The following is a 20,936-nucleotide window of genomic DNA, read 5'->3' on the forward strand; positions in this document are numbered from 1 at the left end:
CCACTCTTTGATAACTTTTTAAGTAAACAAATGCTCGAAGAATTATTTTTGTATTGAAAATACAATCTTTTTTAAGTGAAATTTTCTACGTATCATTCACATACCTCAAAAATATTAATACTCGTAAAACACTATCTAAAATTTAAATGACTCTTGCCGTGGTCTTTCCGATTATGAAAATGTTTAATCAAAAAAAAATCGTGAATATGTTATTTTTACAACAATAACAGTACTATCAAACTCAATACATATATGGTTATAAGACAAAGACTTTAAAATCAGAAAAGGAAATACCGAAAAATATTCTATTGTTTTCAAATAATGCGGCTCAGGGAATACGCTTTCAATTCGTCCAATAAAACCCACGCTGAAATGTCCGCAAAGATGGAAAATCTTTGAAAAGAGTAGCGTTTAGCGGGAGACAAAGACTGATTTAGATCTCGAGCGGGCCTGTATCCAGCCACTATTTACTTTTCACAAGGGACCGCTCCACTGATATATATTAGGCTTAGAGAGAGACAGCATTTTCGAATAATACTCTACACACATAAAATATAGAATCAACCCTGCCTGATTACTCCAATAAGCTCAAAAATATTGTGGAATTTGGAAAAAATATTGACTTATTCTTATTGAAAAATATATGTATATACATATTTTTCTATTTTGATAATACTTTCAATTCACGTTACGTACTCAGGCATTCACGGCTTAACCGCTGGGCTGATTTTTATAAAATGCGGCCAATAACTAGTCTTCAATAACTAGGTCTCAACTTAGACCAAGTGAGTTAAAATACCTTCAACACCGTTTTAAACCGGATTTTTTTCTTGGAAGTAAACACACACACTGACTTACATGACATGCGATATCTAGCCTAATATAAATCTATAGACTACACACTTCGTCAGATCTGGCGTCCGAAACCAATTTTACAAAGCGAAAAATCTGCTCGATTCTATTTATATACCTGGATTATGTAACTTCAATTGTCTCGCACCTATTTTGATAGGGTAGAATTGAAATGGTCTTCGCAAATTGGCCTGGTATAGGCCAGGCACGTGTAACAGATTTTAGATCTTATAAATAACTTTCCACAAATTCATAAGTGTGTGGGAATATCTGTTTGTATAGAAAAAAATGTAAGTATATTTATAGCTAATTGGTAAAGCCAACACAAATATACTTTCAATGACATGAGAATGATGATGCTGATATCACTCTAGATAGTCACTGTACAATATTATCCAAATTTAAAAAGTTGGTATTATCAAGTGGAATCGACTATTACAATATTTTGTAACAGTATTATATAAAAATATAACATTTCTCGCCTAGCCCCAAAGGAGGAAATACAGCGCGCGTGTTGTAAAATAACAGCTTAAAATTACGTCCCTTAACAGCGTCTCCTCTAATTGACATACTAAAATATGACACGATATAAATTGAAGATATCCATTAACCTGGCACCGCGTAAACTACGGCAATAGGCGGGTCTCGACACGTCCTACAAGTGCCCCCGGCTCCTCGCAAGCTCATGTAGGTAGGTGTACGTGCCAGTGTCGTCATTCGAAGATAATTCCTACATATAATTTCCCATGCTTAACTCGGCGTAATGAAGTTTATTCGTCGCTACTTCATTGTGAGTCGTTTGCAACGAAGGCGCCGGGAATGTAATCAGTTGCGAACTAATACTGTGTCGTTTGCAAAGCCCCCTCTCGTATGGAAATGCCTCGTTGGAGCCGCCGTTAGTTCTTTTGATTGCTAGCTTCTCCTTGTCGAATTAAAACCGAGATCGAGCTCGGGTGATTTCGAGAAAATTAAAGGAGCGTTCCATTTTCAGAGATGGCTCCTTAAGGTTAATATAAGTATGATTGTGAGTACAGTTTTACTTAAGTGTCTTGTTATTTTGTCTCCGACTTTTCATTTAATTAAGCGCTCTTATCGGGCGCGCACAATGTGTGAAGGTGGAATCATCAATCTAATTCGAACCTTTAGTTACCTACGCATTCAAAGAAAATGTAAAACAGGCAGGAGTCTCAGGTGGGATATAGATGTAAGTAGATGGAGTGGGGATCCGTGCCATACGACCTTATTGAGGCGATGTGTCCACCACCATCCACGCTATATAATAAACCCTAAATTACAGGGATAGTGCTTAAAGTTTAATACTTAAGTGCTTTAGAATACTATGATTAATGCATTTTAAGAAACATTTTAGTTTCATGGTGAAACTTTGACTTGCGAAGCGTAACGCGCAATGCGATGCTGCCGGATAATATCATAGACTATTTAATAACTGGATGATAAATTGTATATTTTGATTATTCTTCTGGTATGTAACTATTCTCTACCCATATAATCAAGAGCTGTTGCGAATCGATTAGGCATGGTGATGTTTTCGAGTGATGTCCAACTTTGTCGATCTATGTTCAATTTCTTTTGTATCTCAGCCAACTTTTCCTACATCTACCAACACATTTTTTCTTCACATTTTACCCAATAATTAGTCGAATAAGCTTATATTAATTGTATCGTAAACGAGTCTTAAGTATTACTTATTTAGCTTTTTGACGGTTTGCAATACACAGTCTAGACATTTGCAGTAAACTGAAAACCATTTTCATAGCTATTTTATGAGTGCAACTAAATGAATAATTTTACTTAACGAAACCAAAATTACTACTATGAATTATGGAATGAGACTGACCTGAAAGCATTTGTAGAATGTTGTCAACACTCTGTTTAATGTATCCATTGCCATTCAAATTGTTCAAATCAAATTCTTTAGTTTGGTTTGTGATTTATTAAAGTAGATTTTCACTTCTATCACTAGTTTTTACACTGTTTTTCCGTTTCATCACTTTTGAATGTCAACTTCTTCTTATCGAATATTTTATGTCGACTAATTTCAATCATATACTACCCATTTAAAAAAAAGTGTCGAAATTATAAAATTTCCATCTCATCTTTAGTTTGGTCCGGATGAAAATTAAATTATTCTCAAGTTTCGCTGACTTAGCCACCACTTTGTCGAGGATAACTCCTCTCTTGTCATTTACTACGAAATTTATCAACGTAGTGTATCAATGAAATGTAGTAATTAAAATTCTACATATTATTATATCCACAATTCATTATAAAATTTGATTGTACTATATTATTTCTTAGCTACTTTTGAAAATTCAAAAGTTTGTTTACAAGTTTTCACTTATATATCAAATCCATTAAAGTAGCATACTGTAATGGTTCAATATAACATTCTTGATAAAGTCCCAATTATGGCAATAGCTTATTTGACACAATATAAGTAAACTAAACACGGTTTAACGCGAGCAAATAGTGTGACAGACGGTTATAAATACCGGAATAATATCCGTCTGTGTGTCCAACAAAAGTATGATGGGCTATCATAATAACAAAAGGCTTATGCTCACGAAATCCAAAGTCCAGGACAAGCGTGCAAACGGCCACAAAAGACATCGAAAGACACACAACAATAAACTTATCCGGATCTGCTGACCGCCGCAAAAAGAGCATAGTTTTCTGAGCACAATACGAACTTAAATTGTTCGTGAAAGCATATATGCACTTGGTGGTTTCAATTTCCTCGTGAACTACCAACCACAGATGTTCGGCCACTCATAAATATGATTTGAAAATCGTTTTATGTATAACGCATAAACTTTTATCTTTCCTTAGCGGTGGATTCAGTTCACAACAAAGGTGCTGTCCGCTGGTTGTCGGTCTGTTATGCTCTTTTATATTTCTACATTTTCTTCCTATTTAAGTGCTATGCTCTTTTTAGTGTCACTATGATAATTAATATAATAGTACAGATTATGGTCGGCCTTACTGTCAAATAAATTTGTCAAAGAAATACATATTAACCCGAGTCAGGAGATAATAAAGACAATTGAATAACAATGAGATATCTCGGGCCGCGTGGAAACTGAGTAGTTAAATTGGATGCACCATTGGATGCACCATTGCAAAGTCTTGATACTATGATCATAAGTTTAGATTTTAATGTAGTTTGTAGTAGACCCTGTCTAGTGTCTAATATTTTCAGGAGTTCTGTAGTAAAAAAAAATATCGGCATACTCTACACAAATTCGAAATTCACCTCGTTTCTCCGACGGTGTGTCCTATTCACAACACTGCAAATGGACTAACGTTGTACCATTTTGCAAGTTTCAATTTAGATGGCACGTAGATTATGCAAACCGATATTCAATTTGGTTTATTAAAATATTATGTTGCAGTGAATAATATTTCTAATCGAACAAAAGTGTAGATAGATCGTAAGAAATTCGTGATAACTTATGGTACTCGTGTTTACTTTAACTTTAGCATTATTAATCTGTACTATTATTATAAAGAGGTAAGCGCTTGTCAGTTTGTATGTTTGAGGGTTTGAGACGGATAAAACTACCCACCCTATTTCAAAAATTCTTCCACTATCTTAAATTTTTATCTTAAAATTCCCACGGGAGCGAAGCCCATCATCTAGTAGGTGATATTTAAAGTACATTGTTAGGGTTCCATAGACGAAAGGTAAAATGAAAAATTCTTTTAGATTCGTCATATCTGTCCGTCATTATATAACGCTACAAAGTTCAACTTAAAATATAATGGGTGAAAAAATACAATTTTATTGATATAACAATTCTGACCACTTGTGATGTGACTGTCCATTAACTAACAAATGAAACATCACATTTGGGAATATTCGCCACTGATCGACAAATAAAGTAGATTTATGTTAATATTGAAACAATCGGAGGGCGACACATATTTTCATTTAATTAAAATTTTCTGTTCATACTGGGAACAGGTATTTATTTTGCGGGTTCGAAAGTTGTGATAGTTCACATTATTGGAATGATTCATTAATAAACTAATTTAATGTAATTTCGCTGAGGTTTTAATTAAATTATCTTTGCTCTCGTTTGAGTTTCAATTTTAAACTTTAAATGGCCGTTTTAAGTACATATTTAACGTATTGTTTTCTAATGAACGAAATTTTAATTCATATTTATGTAAACAAGTGCATTTATTTGTTTATTATTTAAATAAACAAAGAAATGCACTTAAAAATACACATATAAAAATAAATATTTAAAATGTAGCAAGAGAAAAATGTATGAAATGTTATTTGGAAATATAACCATTCCATTTTAATTTTATTATAAAAATAATTTGATTTTTATTAAAAAAAAGTTGTATATTTTGCAGTTTATTTTATTCTTACCTATGTTTAATCTATGTTTCAAATCCAATTCACGTTTTTTTCTATAGGTCCGATGTTTAAAAGTGCGTTAATAGGATTTTCAATCAATATTATTTGCTGGTTACATAATCAATAACTGGTATGTAATACGAAGTGCGCTATGTAATTATTAACTAAGCACACACGGGTTGTATCGCGGGATCCTTGTGCCCATCGCAAACAATGCTGGACAAACAAATAATATGCGATGAATTATTGGCTTGTTGCGTTAATGCACGCAATGCGTTCGTTTGTTTGTTTACATGTGTGTTGCGTTTTGGTTATGATTAGCAGTAATGTCAATCATGTATTTCTAAGTGGCCAATATTATCCCAGTTCAACTACAAGTACCTACAAGAAACATTCTGTAGGTTTTATGATATATGAATCTGTCGCGGTTATGTCTTTCAAAATAACAACATGTTTCTATGTCGTTTAACATTTTTAATCATAGGTACTTATTTAGTTTTTTAACACTAAATTAGAGACATTGGTCTTATATAAATACCTAAGTCTTGAATGACACTTTCTCCTTTTTCATTCATAAGGAATCCAGGTCCCATCAGTGGAGAATAGTGAATAGCTGCTTCTAATTGATGATGATAATTTGATGTACCTAGAACGCAAAGTCAACAGCTAAAATTGAAAAACTCCTGCAACGACTAATTTTCTTCTGTTTCATTATGAATTCTATAAGTGGGTGCACCAGTCAACTTTGACGGTAACTTTAAACTGCGCAGAAAAACGCAAAGTATGTCATTTTATCGAAACTTCAACGTTGACTAGTGGACCATGGCTGCTTCCTTTAATAAAAAAGTTATTATTTTCATTCACTCACAACATACTGACTCACTCCCAAAATGTTATTTACGAACTTATTTGCATCTCGTCATAATACGCAACCAAGTTCGATTGGGGCCTTATCCTTCCTGAACAGCACAGCGTCTAGCCTCCACAACATGGTAGCAAACACGAGTCGAAGCAATCCATGTATGATATTGCCACGAACTTGCCAACACAAATGCAAGTCGCGAGTAGGGTAGTAGGCTGCAGTAAATATACAAGCGTGTGTTGCAACCGATAAGCCAGTGTTGCAACGTTGAACTGACTGCGACAATGGCTTACATAGGGCTGTCACTGCTGTCAATTTTTTTTTATTTCAACTTGATCGCACAAAATAAAAATTTAATAACAGGTGGACATAACCATTCTCTGCCTGTTAAACATTGGTACCAAACAGAAAAAAGCGATAACTTTAATGGATATAGATAAATATTAATAATTAGTCTTGATGAAAATGAAATTTGTATTCACACCGGCCCATTTTTGTTACAAAGGATTAGCATTGCTATTTAGCATAGAAATGCTGCGAACAAGGAAGATTTTAATAAGTAGCTATAGTTTATTTTTTATGTCTTGTATTCTATTTCTTTTATTTTTTCTTTCTATACAATTTAATGATTTAATTTCAATGTACAACAAAGTATGAACCGATTGAATAATAAATAAATAAAATAGGTAGTATAGTTTTTATACTTTCCCCAGATTTTAAATTTTACTGGATTTTATCAGAATTAGTTTGCAAAATCAAAGAGAGCCGACAAACTAATAGTCAGTTAAAAAAACGAACGAAATATATACTAATAATTCGTAAAATAATTAATAAATAAGTCTTAAAAGCATTTCAGACTAAAATAATATCGCGTTTATACTATGATTATAGATGTATGATTAAAACTATAACTAAACCAGAATGAGTGACAACCCTAGACGTCTCCTTTGGCTCTCCATCTTGCCAAACCACGATAGATACCAAGTCATTATACGAAATTACAGCAGTCTATTGTCTTTTATACACGTAACACACGAAATGTGGCTGGGAAATAGCAATTTTTTTCCGAAACAACTTATTGATGTTTTATCCCATATAAACACACAACAAAACGAAATATTCCACTGAAGCGACCACTGAAATATTATAAGTTATATTTTGTCATTATTTTCTTTGTGATTTATATTCTAAATTATATTTTAAGATTTGCTAAAATATGTACTAAAAATTTTACATAATTTTGTTGTAGAAAATAACTATAATACCACATTCACTTCATTTATACTTCCACATTCTGTTGAAAATAGTACCTACTTCAAACGTTACGTTAGCTTTCGATTGTATTTAGTAGGTACTAATTTAATATATACTTATAATAAATTAAAACAACATTTTTTTATTTAAATTAATTTAGTATTATACGTATTTATAATTTCATTTTAATTGGTTGCTTTACTTTGTTATTTCATGACTTTAAACGTGACGGAAGTCGGTTAATTTTTCTTGAAAAAAAAAGAAGAGTTTATTACAATAGGAATCATTATTTTTTGGTATCAGTTTGAAATATTCAGTGAAGCGGCACTGCGAAGAGCTTAGGGCGTCTAAATTCAGGCTTAAATTTTAATCGGTTTCATACTATCCCTCTCGGAGCCCGCTGACCGGGATTACGACGGATTTTTAATGCCAAATTGTATTAAACGTAAGTGAGGAGACGAATTAAGAATAATTAATCTTAGAAATTGAAGTGACTGAATCCTGCCTCGAAAGACGCCCTGTGGATCGAAACGTCTCAGGTTCGTATCCCTAGTCGTACCCTATGAGTTTGTATACCAATCTGACTCATTATATAGAGTTTTCATAGACCACCACCTGCTCCCGGTGAAGGAAAACATCGTGACGAAACTAGCAACTAACTACTGCGCACTAGTGGACAGTTTAGTTCGCTAATATGTATGCGACTACCAGCCACTAGATTGCGGTAAGTAGTCGTAAAAGTCATGTTAAATGCCTTTACTCGACTTGAATAAACACACCAGTGTTAGCAATAATACCCTCGATATGATGATGATGACTATATTTTTTTAAAATAAGAGTTATGGGACACTCTAACCGGCAAGTGTATATGAAGAGTGGTAAAGAGACAGCAAGAGAGATTTGTTAGGATTTTGTTCGAGCGAGTGAAAATGTCTGTCTCTGTTTATCTTATGGGCACTAGTATGTATTTTTTTGTATATTCGTATACGCTTTAGCTTAATTTTAAAATGGCTGTTTTACTTCTTATATTTTTATTATTAGTAAATATTTAACAAATATAATATTGATAATTCTCCAAAAAATATTGAACTTAATTTAGATTCTAATCAAATTTAAATTAAAAGGACCTTTTCACTGCAAAATGTAGACCTATTCGAAAATAGATAAGAGTAACAAATAAAATATAGGTACCTAGATATTGCTTATTGGTTCCATATCCCTGTTAATTGTATGTAGCCCAGTGCTATTATTTGAAATAAGCCTATTGTTTTCCAGAGCGTTAGGTCGAACTATCAAAATGAGTCCGATAATCCACCGGCCATTGTGTTTGGACAAAACTCCAAGAAAATAAATATAGGGATGGAGGTAAACCCTAACCGCGGTGTCAGGAACAAATAGCAGTAAGGAATGAAGTAGACGCTATACTTTTTTTACGATATTTACCAAAGTAAATACACGATATTTTTCACACATACATCAAAATGTATGGGTGAAAAATATCGTGTAAAAACATTATTTTGCATTTAATAATACTCTGAATACTTAGTGTATTATAATTTACTAATATTGATATCGTAATATGTATGTATCATTCACGAGTTACACATAATAAATCAGATAAAATAAAAATATAAAAAATAGAGTGTGATTATCGAAAGTATAAATACACAAATTTATCTTTAAAAGGACTTTACACTATAACAAAAATCAAAATTGGGCAAAATGATAATTAAGATTTTACAAAAATAATTGTCATTCAAGGGATCTTGTTGCATTCAACGCGTAAATAAATCATGTCCGTGTAGTAAATCATGATTAGGTATCGTTGGGACTAGATATCATTGAATGATTGATTATCATTAGCACTGGGTGCACCATTCGCTTATGATAATATAATAATGTTATATTTATCCTATTAATGAATCATGGAAACTGATGCGACGTGGGTAATTTCAACTCTGTAGGACAAGCAGTTGCAAGCAGCAACAATAAAATTTAACTTGCAAGATTACAGACAAACGTGAAACTAAATGAAATAAATGTAAAATATCCCGTGTGTTCAGACTTCAACTCCGTATTCATGGCTCATGGCTGCAGGCCCGAACCGATAGCAATTACTGGCAGAATTAATATCCCGCCGAATGTTGCGCATTTATACCTATCGAGTGCAATATTGTCTCCTATATTAGTTGCTGGGACAAATGCTGTCGTAATTCCACCCTAGGCCGGGACTCCACTAAAGCGGAGATGAGAGGAGATCATCATTTCATGTTGTATAGCTTGGAGTCAATCATATTTATGTATTAATTTTTATTATTCAAGTATAAAATATAACTATTTAAACTTTATTTTTTCAAGTAAAAATTGATACGCTTGTAAACAAATGGCGAATGCTAAAAAAATGCTTGTTGGTGCAAATAATCCCAATCCCAACTAATATTATAAAGGCAAAAGCAAGTTTTTTTTATTACCTCTTCACGCTATATCTATTGAACCAATACGCACGTATTTCCCGCATTTACTGCTCAACGGTGATGCCGCGTTACTATTAGCTGTACAGATTTGATATACCATATAATATTTTTTATTGGTCTGATAACGATAAACAAAACGGGAATCATACAATTTTCTATATTTTATGTATAGATTAAGCGGCCTCTGAAAAAGTTACTGAAAAACTGCAAATAGGAAAATTCCATTGAAAATATATCTCTTCGTCTTATCTCCGGTTCAGTGAAGTCCGGGCCTTATCGATTAGCGACTTTCTTATTTAATCTATCTGTAATTAATGCTCGCACGGTATATTGATGGTGGGCCCTCTATTGTATTAGTTAGCTCGAGTATTCGCTGATGCGATGTAACGACCCGGATTAATTTGGTGTTTGGAGGTTTTTGCCGACTGGTAAACAAGACAGGCTTTTTGTATTGTAAAATAAATCTGAGAAAATATTTTTTACTATATTTTAGACTATATATTTTGTATCAAAATTTTGTACATGCTTAAGTATTAATCTTTTAAAAAATTTGAGAAAAAAATGTCAAAATACAAAGCCAGGTAGGTATATGTTGTAACCAGTAAAGCTCAAGTCTTATTATACGATATAGTGACAGAGGCACAAAATATATTTAATATATTAGGATTTGATTTATTGGAATGAAAATTTTTGCTATATTTTACTATTTTAATTTTTAGTGTAGCCGCCTAATTGTTGGTTGGTAGTTTTTATAAATCTCAGAGGTAAAAAAATTCACTATTACTTTCAAGTCAGTCAAGTATTGGTGGACTTTTTGAAATATTAAATTTATCTTATTGTTCACTCAATAAAATCTGCAGCATAAATCCAGAACGAAATGAAGTAATCCAATAATTAATCTAAATGGACCGTACAGCCGAATGGTTCAAAACAATCAGCTCGCCGCAAAATACGCGCATTAAATGAAGTGAATGGCCGCCTCCAGGGATCCCTGATAAATTAAATTGATTAGAATTCCGTCCGCTCGATACCGGCCGTCGATGTAGCGCGTAAAAATAAAGTCGAGAGAAAAATAACTCATCGAGCTACCAAGACTCCTGTGTCATGCTGTTAGCCTGGTATTTTCCCTTGATTCTATTTTCCTATTTAATTATTTATATGAAAAAAATCAACCAAAACTTCTTCATTGTGAGACTGGACATCAGTGTACTAGTCCAAGAAAAAACCTGACCAAAACCTATGCAATACTGTCGGAATTGTTGCCATGACATACTCGTATTTCTATTCAAATTTATTTCAACTTGATACTGACAATTGCGCGTAAAAGAAACTCAAATAATTAATTGAACTGTCAAGATATAAGTGTTAACTTATCCTCTCCCAGCTCCCTAATTTCTGGCCAAGACCCTTGTGCCACAAGTGTCGAGTAATTTGACTCATTTCCAGTTTTAATTAGTGATAAAAATATTTTGTACAAGCACATCACTTAAAAAGTATCTATTCGATAATTGACGTCAGTGGATCCGTAAACAGAAACTTCCTAACAAAATGCATTATTAACAGGTATATTACAAATAAATCACTCTAAAACAGATTTTATTTCATTTCACTAAGAAAAAGTACTCATAAGCTTATTACCTTATTTGCACAGAATTGAGTTGTGCCTCTTGCAAGAGTAAGAAAATAAGGCACGTCCCCTCAAAGATAAGTAGGACGTAACTCCATTCGGCAAAGGGCCTCTCCACTCGTTGCTGCAGTGTTTCCAATACTTCTAGAGCTCCTTCGTCCCCCTTATCTGTATGAAGATTGGGCGAGATAAGGGCGATCGGTGTTGGCCTGAGAGGTCTATCATGATTGGTTTAGTCATGTAGTCGACTTGACGCGCGGTGTGAACGGTGGCCCTCGTTATTTTCAATTTCCATACACGAGCGCTTTACCCCAATACATTTTCGTGTACGAGAATGAGAAGCGAGTGTATTAAGCTATGAATCTTATAAAGACTGCAGATTTACGTATGATAAGTTACTCTGTGGTGAACATAGTTATCTAGGATTTATTTAGATAGAGGTATACTTGAAAATATATTTTAAAAATGCGACTTTGCACTGATGCCTTTATATTTTGCAATTATATACGTGACTGAAATATGTTGTAAATAAGTTTTTAAAACCAAACCAGTTTTCTTCGGGTTTGCATTAAATTACGTATAAACGATATGTTATTGTGGCATTTAATTTGATATTGCACAATCACTAAATAAAGCGCAAAGCAAGTATATAAATGGGTAAATTTGAATTACTTTGACTAATTAATTTAAAATTTCCTTGTAAAATCAGTTCTGTCATTTTAACGGGTTTAAGGCCAAAGCCATCACAAATTAATATATAACAATTCCAATTTGCATATTAATCAAATTGCGACAGCATCGCGATATCGCGTCATCAAATTTTATTTAACAACATCTATTTAATAAGATTCCACGACGGCCAAAGTGAATTCCTGTTCCGTCCGCATTTTGCACAGGGCCGTACTCAAGGAGTACTAAAGTCTTCGTAGATATGTTATACAGTTACAATAACGTATTTCTGGCAACACCTGTAGGTAGCGCGGGCAAAGTACAACGAGAAAATTGTATTTCCATTTTTACAATTTCAATTTAGTATTAATTCGAGTCCCGAGTACGGTCGGGCGCCCGCCACATGTAAAATATGGATCGGCTAAGTGAAATTAAAATGCTCTATAAATTGTGATTTTTGCAAGTCCTAAAGTGGAGAAGGCTTTTTATTATTTATCGCCCGCCTGCCCGTGGCCAGCGCCCGTTTACTGGAAATCGCTGTTTTTATTCAATTTATTTGTTTGAAATATTAACTTTGACGTGAATAATCTTTTTATAATCTTTTACATTGTGCGGAAGTTGATCGTAAACTGTTTTGAAGAGTGACGTTAACTACCGCTTAAAATGCGAGTGTCAAACGTGCATTCAATAGAATATTAATATCACTCGCCATGACGCGTGACATTTAAGACTGATAAATTTGCGATAAAAGCATTAAAGCGGACTTTAATTTGCATCGGGTGCATTCGGCTAAAATGTTTTAAATTCTCGTCCTTTTCAGAGGTAGTGGTAAAGAGCTAGTTTAAAAGATTTGTGTAAAATAAATAGTAGCATCATTAGAGTACGGGCGACGTCGCTGCGACGCAATCAGGAAGACAGCTCCTATCGGCCTGTCTTCTCCTTTACTGTAGTTTGTTCTTGCTGTGTATACAGATTTTTATTTCGGTCGCACAGCTGTTAGAATTGAATTATATTTCTAACTCATATATAAAACAGGTAATTTTTTTGTAGTGTTATGAGAAAAGAAAGCTGTGCAGTGGGACACCACATTGCAAAAGAGACAAATGTATATATTTAATAATAAATGCAATTGTTTGCATATGTTTGTAAGTAGAATAAGTTCCAGCCATCCAATAGTATTTATTTAATGTATGTTTTGTTTCAGGGGCTTTGGCTTTATCACATTCAGCGACCCAGCAAGCGTAGACAAAGTATTAGCTCAAACAACACACGAATTAGATGGCAAAAAGGTAAGATTTTAGGTACAAACATTTTACATAAGGTATTTAGTTGTATAGTTTAAAGTACACACAAATATGGTACATAATATTATATCTCCTATGGGGTATAGAGGCAAGTATTGCGAAATGGCTGATTATTTCGAAGTATGGTGAGCAATTATCGTTATAAACAAAATATTTTAAATGTTGAAAATAACGAATGAATCCACAAATCAGCCGTTGCTCACAGGCAAGATAACTTTTGACTTTGAATTTATTACTACTTTAAAATATTATGTCTAATATTATAAATATACGTATTTTTTCCTTACTTTATAGGTTAAGTTGAAAGAAATTACCCGAATGACATGTTAAAAGTATTAAACTCATTCACTTGAAATAATAAGGAAACCGTCGAAAACATTAAAAAAAACACATTCTATTTATTTTAGACACGATTACGTTTTAACTTTTTTTATTTGTAAAGAACAAACTTGTTGGCGGATACAAAATCTGATTTTGCAAAATTGAATGAGCAAAAACATTATTTTCTAAGAGTGACTTGCACCGGTCAACGTTGACGTTTACTTGCCTGCGCGCCGTTGACGTTTAGACAAAATGACGTACTTTGCGTTTTTCCGTGCAGGTTAAAGTTGACATCAAAGCTGACTGATACAACCAACAATAACGTTATTTTATTTAAAAAAATATTTGCAACACGCTTCGTCAATAAATGTATAGACATAAATCCGCCATATGCTTTGTAATTTTTTAATAATTTGTTCGTTTCGAGCAAAAATATACTCGTATTTGAAGTTATACTTATGACAAATTTTGGCAATCACTACTACGATTCCGACTTCTCAGGTACTTATATTGAAGACGTTTTGAGAATTAATTGATACTTGAAAATGGAAAATCGTTAGGCGGGAATCATGTCTTAATTAATTGTCTGTAAAGACAAACAACATTGTCTATAAGAGATAACCAATAATAATAATAATATAAATGTAGACATATATTTTTAATAGATATGGAATTCACTTAACTCATTATCTTGAAAATAACACAAAACAATATTTTAACAAATTAGATAAATAATTTTAGTAAAAAATATTATAGTTTCCATTGAATAATATAGTCATAGTTGACTAAATCGAAAACGGTGGCCACTATATTCCTTTAGTCTGTGACGACTGTGTATTATAGAAAACTATGTAGTGTGGCATGATCTATCAAAATATTTTATATCTAAGAAATACAATATATTAATAAAAATGTGAGGTGGCGTTAGGTGTGCCAGTAGTAATCGCCTTAACAACAAAAAAGAAACCAGAAAACAGACGAGAAAAACTTGTGATAATTATTTTTATCCCTATAACTTGTTTTCTAGTGTTAATGGACTGCGTATTTTTAAATGAAATATAAAAGTTCAATATTTACACAGCATAATATAGAAAAAAACAAAGACTTTGATAATAAGTCATTAAACATATTATTAAACCTTCGTAACAAGTTTCGTAACATTTGCATTTTCAAGTTTAAATCTGCTTTATAGTATTATATTTCTATAAACAGCATGTATTTCATATACGAAGTATTTGTTACATGAAATTGTTTTAAATTTAGGCGAGCCAATTTGTTATTTTGATGTTCGTTATTCGAGGGTTAAGCGTAACTCTGGAACAGACGAATGGGTCAACTGTTGCAAATGTTTTACGGTAGGTAATAGAAATAGATAAATTGAACTTGTATCAAAGTTACCAACCGTAATATTCAAATATTTCATTTGTCTATTTTTTCCTCTTTAATCTAGTAGACTCAAATATTGTGAGTAAAGAAATATGAACCTTCACTTCTACATCCATAAATGTACATAATTACTTTAATACTTGCTTTAGTAATTAGGATTTTAATTTAAGATAGTTTAAATAATAAATTATCGCTTAATCTTTCAGAGCTAAAACGAGTTGTCGTGTGTACAGATGGCGTAAAAAGTCGATTACTATCGTTCTCGAATAATCCAGATAAATTACAGCCTGGTCGTTGTTTACTTTGATTAAATCGTCGGAAGATTAGCCCGAGTCGCGCAAATCGAGCGAGTAGAGAGCATCTCATCGGATTTATTCTTCATTCGACCCACTGATTTCCGTCCCACACAATACTTTCTATGCTCGCCCCTAAAAGTATTTCTTATTGGTTGCTTCTTTTCGTCCCGAAAAAATCATGTTGTTAGGAACTCTTTTGTTGGACGAAAATGTTTGAGTCGAACTAAGAATAAATCTACCGGATTTCTATATCTTATTAAATGCTTTCTATATCTTGGTCACAAAATAAAATTATTTCGGAACAAAATTATTATGACTAGTACTTTAAAAATGTCAATAATATTATGTAACTGACTTCATAAGTTTTTAATACAAATAAAACTATAATAATAATTAAATAATATCATTTACTTTGGTTTAATATAATCAATAATAATATGTCAAATGTATGGATTTTAACTATCTGAAATAAACATTATTTCATATATTTATTATTTAAATATTTACTTTTAAAAATATCAGGTCTAAGTAGATATTGTTTTATGTGGGACGAAAATCAGTTGGTCGAACAATGAATACATTTCTCACCGATTTACATAAGACGAACGCTGAACATCGCGATAGTGTTTACATTCTGCTGTTATATTGGCTCCAGTTCTATTGTTATTTGCGCCAATACTTTTTAAAACACTAAACATGTCAATAAGTACTGTACGAAGTGGTTTCGACTTAGTATGGTTAAACATTTTGGGTTGGTTTTGGTAGAAAATTTAGTACAAAATGCGTTATTTAGACGAATGATGAATTTATATATTTAGAACACTGATTTTTTGAACATGATCGTGTGAAGGGTACATATTATACCATGCTGTATTGTTAACTGATTTTCTGAAATATTCTCATTGTCCAAATCTAGGTCTCAGCTAATATTATTTAAGTAGGTGAGATCTATCAAGTCAGGTCGTGACCCGGTCAAACATATAAATTGAGATGCAAAAAATATTTAATTGTCAAATACTTGACGAGGAAATAAATCTCAATGTGGGTATATGCCCCTATCTCTTATTATATTGTGTGGAATAAAACAAACATAACAATTTTCTTGCCAATATTCATGGAATGCTTTAGTGCAGGTTATCAATGTATTATTCTTCTACTAATATGACAGTGTAAATAGTAGGATTAGAATCTGGATCTTTTAGTTCATAGGTGTCTTAACCACTGAACCACCACCGCTTTAATAGACAGCTGATATATAATCCTAGTAGTTTGTAGCTTTGGTAAATATCATTTAATTTAGAATATGACGTGAAAAAGTACCTGTGAAGGCCTAATTTCTGAATAAATGATTTGATTTTGATTTTGATAATCACTTGTCTCAAATAATGTAACTAAACAAGTACAGAAAAAATCAACAACTCTTTTTTTTATTAATCAAAACGGAAAATCCGGTTAATTTAAAGGACATTCAAACGTACGAATCCAAAAGCCACGAAATACGTAAGATCAAGATACAACTCTTTGGTAAACTAGCTCCGTCCATTCTGTATCTAAGCGGAAAAGTTAATCGCATGTCTTTTCCTCGTAAATTGTGCACATTTTTCGGGTATGCCTGAAGATAATAGCCTTCTGCGTCATCAATATTTATGGAGTTGTTTACGATTGGACCACTAAACAGTGCACGGGCTTTTGTTGTCAAAATGGATATCTTTCACCATGTGGAAATATGAAATTATTTGTATTGTAACTAACGTTTTATAAAGAACGAAATAGAGGTTTCTTATTCCATATGATTTTCCAATTATCATGTTCAATTGTCGGCACTCAATCAGAAATAAGTAACACTCAATATTAAGTCTATGACATGGCAATCAAGTTTCTTGTGAAATTAAATTTCAAAATATATATATGAAACTCATTAGACAAATGAATAAACTACCAAACTCTTAATAGAGACTGTAAGAAAGTGACGATGGACACGTTCTTATACTACCAAACCATTTTTATAAAACTAGGTCAATGCAAAATTATGAGAGGTTTCATTAGACGAGATCGTAAAGATGTTAGGATATTTAGTAAGAGGAAAAAAATGCAAGTTACGAAAAATACTTATTTTACTCGTATACACGCTCCAAAGCGTTGTAACGTGTTTTTAAACTAAATAATAGCAATTAACACTAATTACCATTAGTTTTCATTAGTTCACAACTCGATATAATTTTAAACTTTATTTATTAACTAAAAGATAAATTTAAAACACAACACATGTAAGTATCCAATATTTCAAAAGGATACCATTTAAAAGTTTAAACAACAGATTTATATTGGTTTAAACCCTCGATACAAATAAAGTTCTCTCATCTATAATTTATTAATTAAACTTACAGTAGTTTTCATTCAACGCTCGTCCGTTCGAGTAAGTTTGAAGGCTTATCGATTGCAAACAGTTCGAGTTAGCTAAGTACTCAGTTATAACCATCATACTTAGATGAGAGTCGCAATTTGTTTCGTATGTTTTATTTTTGCTTCTTTTTATATTAACACTAACCCTCTTGCCCTCGCTCGGGTAAGAACATAATAAATTATACACTTAAATCTTTCTCAACAATCACCTTGTTGACAACCGCATTAAAATCCGTGTAGTAGATTTGTGTTTATAGTGAATAGACAGACGCGACAGAGGACTTTGTTTTATAATAACTATGTAAGGAACAAAGGAAGGATTTTTTCTTTACTTATTCCAAAAGCACCCACTATTTTTGAACATTTTGTAATTGTATACTTTTACTCTGTATTTTAGTATAAGAATATCATAATTTTTACACTAAGTTAAAATTTTGAAATTGTAGTTTTTTTTTTGTATAGTAAATCGTACCCATGTAGGTATAGTTTTATTGGTATTATTTTATACAAGCTATGATTAATGGCCTATTTTTGTAGTAATGACTATACGTATATAATTTTTCTCTAAGTGATTGTTTAACCCACATACACCACTTCATATTTAGTATTAAAAGTATTCATAGTTCTGCATTAATAAAACACGTCGGCTCTTGAATTATGTAGCAAGGATTTTTGAAAAAAATTAAATTTTTCACTTCCCCGGGAAATGTCGATGTTTTATGCGGTTTCATATCGGTACTGTTTAAAAATATGATGCACTTTGTAACTGGTCGACCGTTACGGAAATTCACTGACACAATTGCTGGCCACTATTCGAATTATCTCAATTCGAAAGTTTTTTTTTTACTGTACTTTGTGACTGTGATTTTGTTGGAAATAAATTATAAAACGAGGTGAATAATTCACCTAATTTTATCAATTCAATATTACTTACTAGCGACCCGTCAAAGTACAGGGTAAAACATCATAAATTATGCACCAAAACCTTTCTTAGGAATCACAATATTGATGAAAACCATATAAAACTTCCTACTGCATGGATTTTCATGCGATTATCGAGGTTTTTAAGTTTATCACGAACTGTGAGACAGACAGACAGGGCAGAGGACTTTGTTTTATTAATATATGTAAAGATTCTATCGTTTTATTTTGTTTCTCTGCCTGTGTTTTTAAAGTTTTCAATCTACGTTTTAATTATTTTAAGTTACAAATTCCTTTAACTACGCCATATCGTGTAAATAAATCGACAAAAGTTAAAGGTATACAAAGATCTTCATATTCCAAAAAGAAAATAGTCAGGTCGCGCGTCTTAACGCGATAAACTCAAAAACAAAAGCCACCGGAAATTGACGGAGTGATTCATGAGAACTGTAGATGGACAAAGAATCGTGGAAAAGTTAGTTGGAGCATAATTTCTCAATTTTCTCTTTAAATTTTCAGAAGCGCAATACCGATAAACGTCACGTGTAGAACATGACAACATTAAATATATTATTAAATATATTACAAAATTTTGTGGTGTATTTTTCACAAAATAGTTGAAGGGACCGTCCGTGAGGTCCGTGCGTTCTAAAAAGCCTTCGTAACTTGTATGGGCTTTTATTTCGGGGCCAATTAAAAATTCCTTTTGCTCTATACGCGGGTCTCCAGGGCCGTCTTTTGTCGTGGGCGGATCTGCGTGGAATGGTCTGGGATGACTCTTGAATTTCATCTAGTGAGCTTTAATGAGACAACGCGACACTCGCCGTAATCAATTGTACTGGTTCGTTGTGTTTGTTTACGTTTAAAATAATTGAAAATTTGATTTCATCTACATGAAGTGATAATTTTCTTTTAGGGAGGAATGTGATAGATCAGCACGATGAAATCTCATAGATTATTTTTTAATAAGCCATCTGAAAATTGTATTACCCTTAAGTGAGTAAGAATAAAGTAAAGTTATTTTTTACATTTGTTCTTAAACATTTTTTTGAGAAAATTTCGAAATAGCAAATTAATGCCACTATTCCATTGAAATTACAATTTTCATGTGAGAATGTAAGGAAAGAAGTTTGTTACTCATTCACGCAAGATCTATCTATCGAATCTATCGATGAAATTTAGAATGCAGATAGAAGCTTTCAGTACATGTTATCCTGAATTTCCCGCGAAAACGAAGCCCTGGAACGGAGCTAGTTAACTAATATATCGTTCATGTTATTATATTACGGTACGCTGGGAATTGGAAATTCAAAAATACGGTGCCATGCTAGTCGCCTCGCCCGTGGAAATAAAATGCTTCCAATGCAGCCATTGAAGTATGTTGCCGTGCACCGGCATAAATTTGCCGTCCTACGTTATTTGAATTATTGCATAACTTGTAAACATGTTTAAGCAAGGCTTTAGACGCCTTTATTTTGTTATTCTCAAAGCGAAAGGATGCTAGTTTGTGTCGGCTAATTGGTTTGTTTCTCGGAAGTATACTGATTGTTTTATTCTTTAAAAAATGTTTTGGAAACAGTCCGAAAATTCTATTAATGTAGACAAAAGATAACGAAAAGAAATTCGTGAATAAAAGCTGTATATATTATTTAGAACATGGAAAAAAAAATAAATTCTTTGATTCACATCTAACAAATAATAAATCATAAGTATAAATCATAATCTTTCTCAATCCACGAAAAGCTCAGTTATTAAAACTGTGATCATATTTGTAAATAACTTGAATCCGCACTTCATTAAATCTTGGCGGGTGTAAACACTTGTAATGTAATGCCGGCCCTAGTTAGTGGTTAAGGTAATGTCTACGGTTTCTTGTTCTAAGTGATTTTTATCGTCCGACGATTACGCCCCGGGTGCGCACTGAACATTTGTGTTGTACGGTCAACAGCGCATCGACATTACAAAATTTGTTGAAAATTAGTTTCTATTAACTTAGCAAATAGGCCCATGTAATTTGGCACACTGGACACTGGCTCTTATGTTTTTGTTGCGAATTGTCCATTTAAACAAACCGTGCGGTTAAAGCCAAATAAAAATAAAACAGTCACGTTATTCTTCTCATATTAACTTATACAGTATTTTCTTCTTTTTACACACAATCTCGAATAATGGGCATG

At 32.6% G+C, this 20,936-nt stretch overlaps 1 protein-coding gene across 5 annotated transcripts in view; it reads left to right on the forward strand.

Annotated features, from left to right (window-relative positions):
• The window catches only part of Rbp6 (RNA-binding protein 6), a 473,180-nt gene that overhangs the window by 188,891 nt on the left and 263,353 nt on the right, over positions 1-20,936 (forward strand). For all 5 annotated transcript variants that reach the window (XM_053769559.2, XM_053769561.2, XM_053769560.2 and 2 more), the window contains exon 4: positions 13,333-13,417. In XM_053769559.2, the coding sequence (XP_053625534.1) occupies positions 13,333-13,417 (85 nt within the window). The remainder of the gene's footprint in view (positions 1-13,332; positions 13,418-20,936) is intronic.

The sequence above is a fragment of the Plodia interpunctella genome, chromosome 3 (genome assembly GCF_027563975.2).
Source record: "Plodia interpunctella isolate USDA-ARS_2022_Savannah chromosome 3, ilPloInte3.2, whole genome shotgun sequence".
NCBI classification, from domain to species: Eukaryota; Metazoa; Arthropoda; class Insecta; order Lepidoptera; family Pyralidae; genus Plodia; species Plodia interpunctella.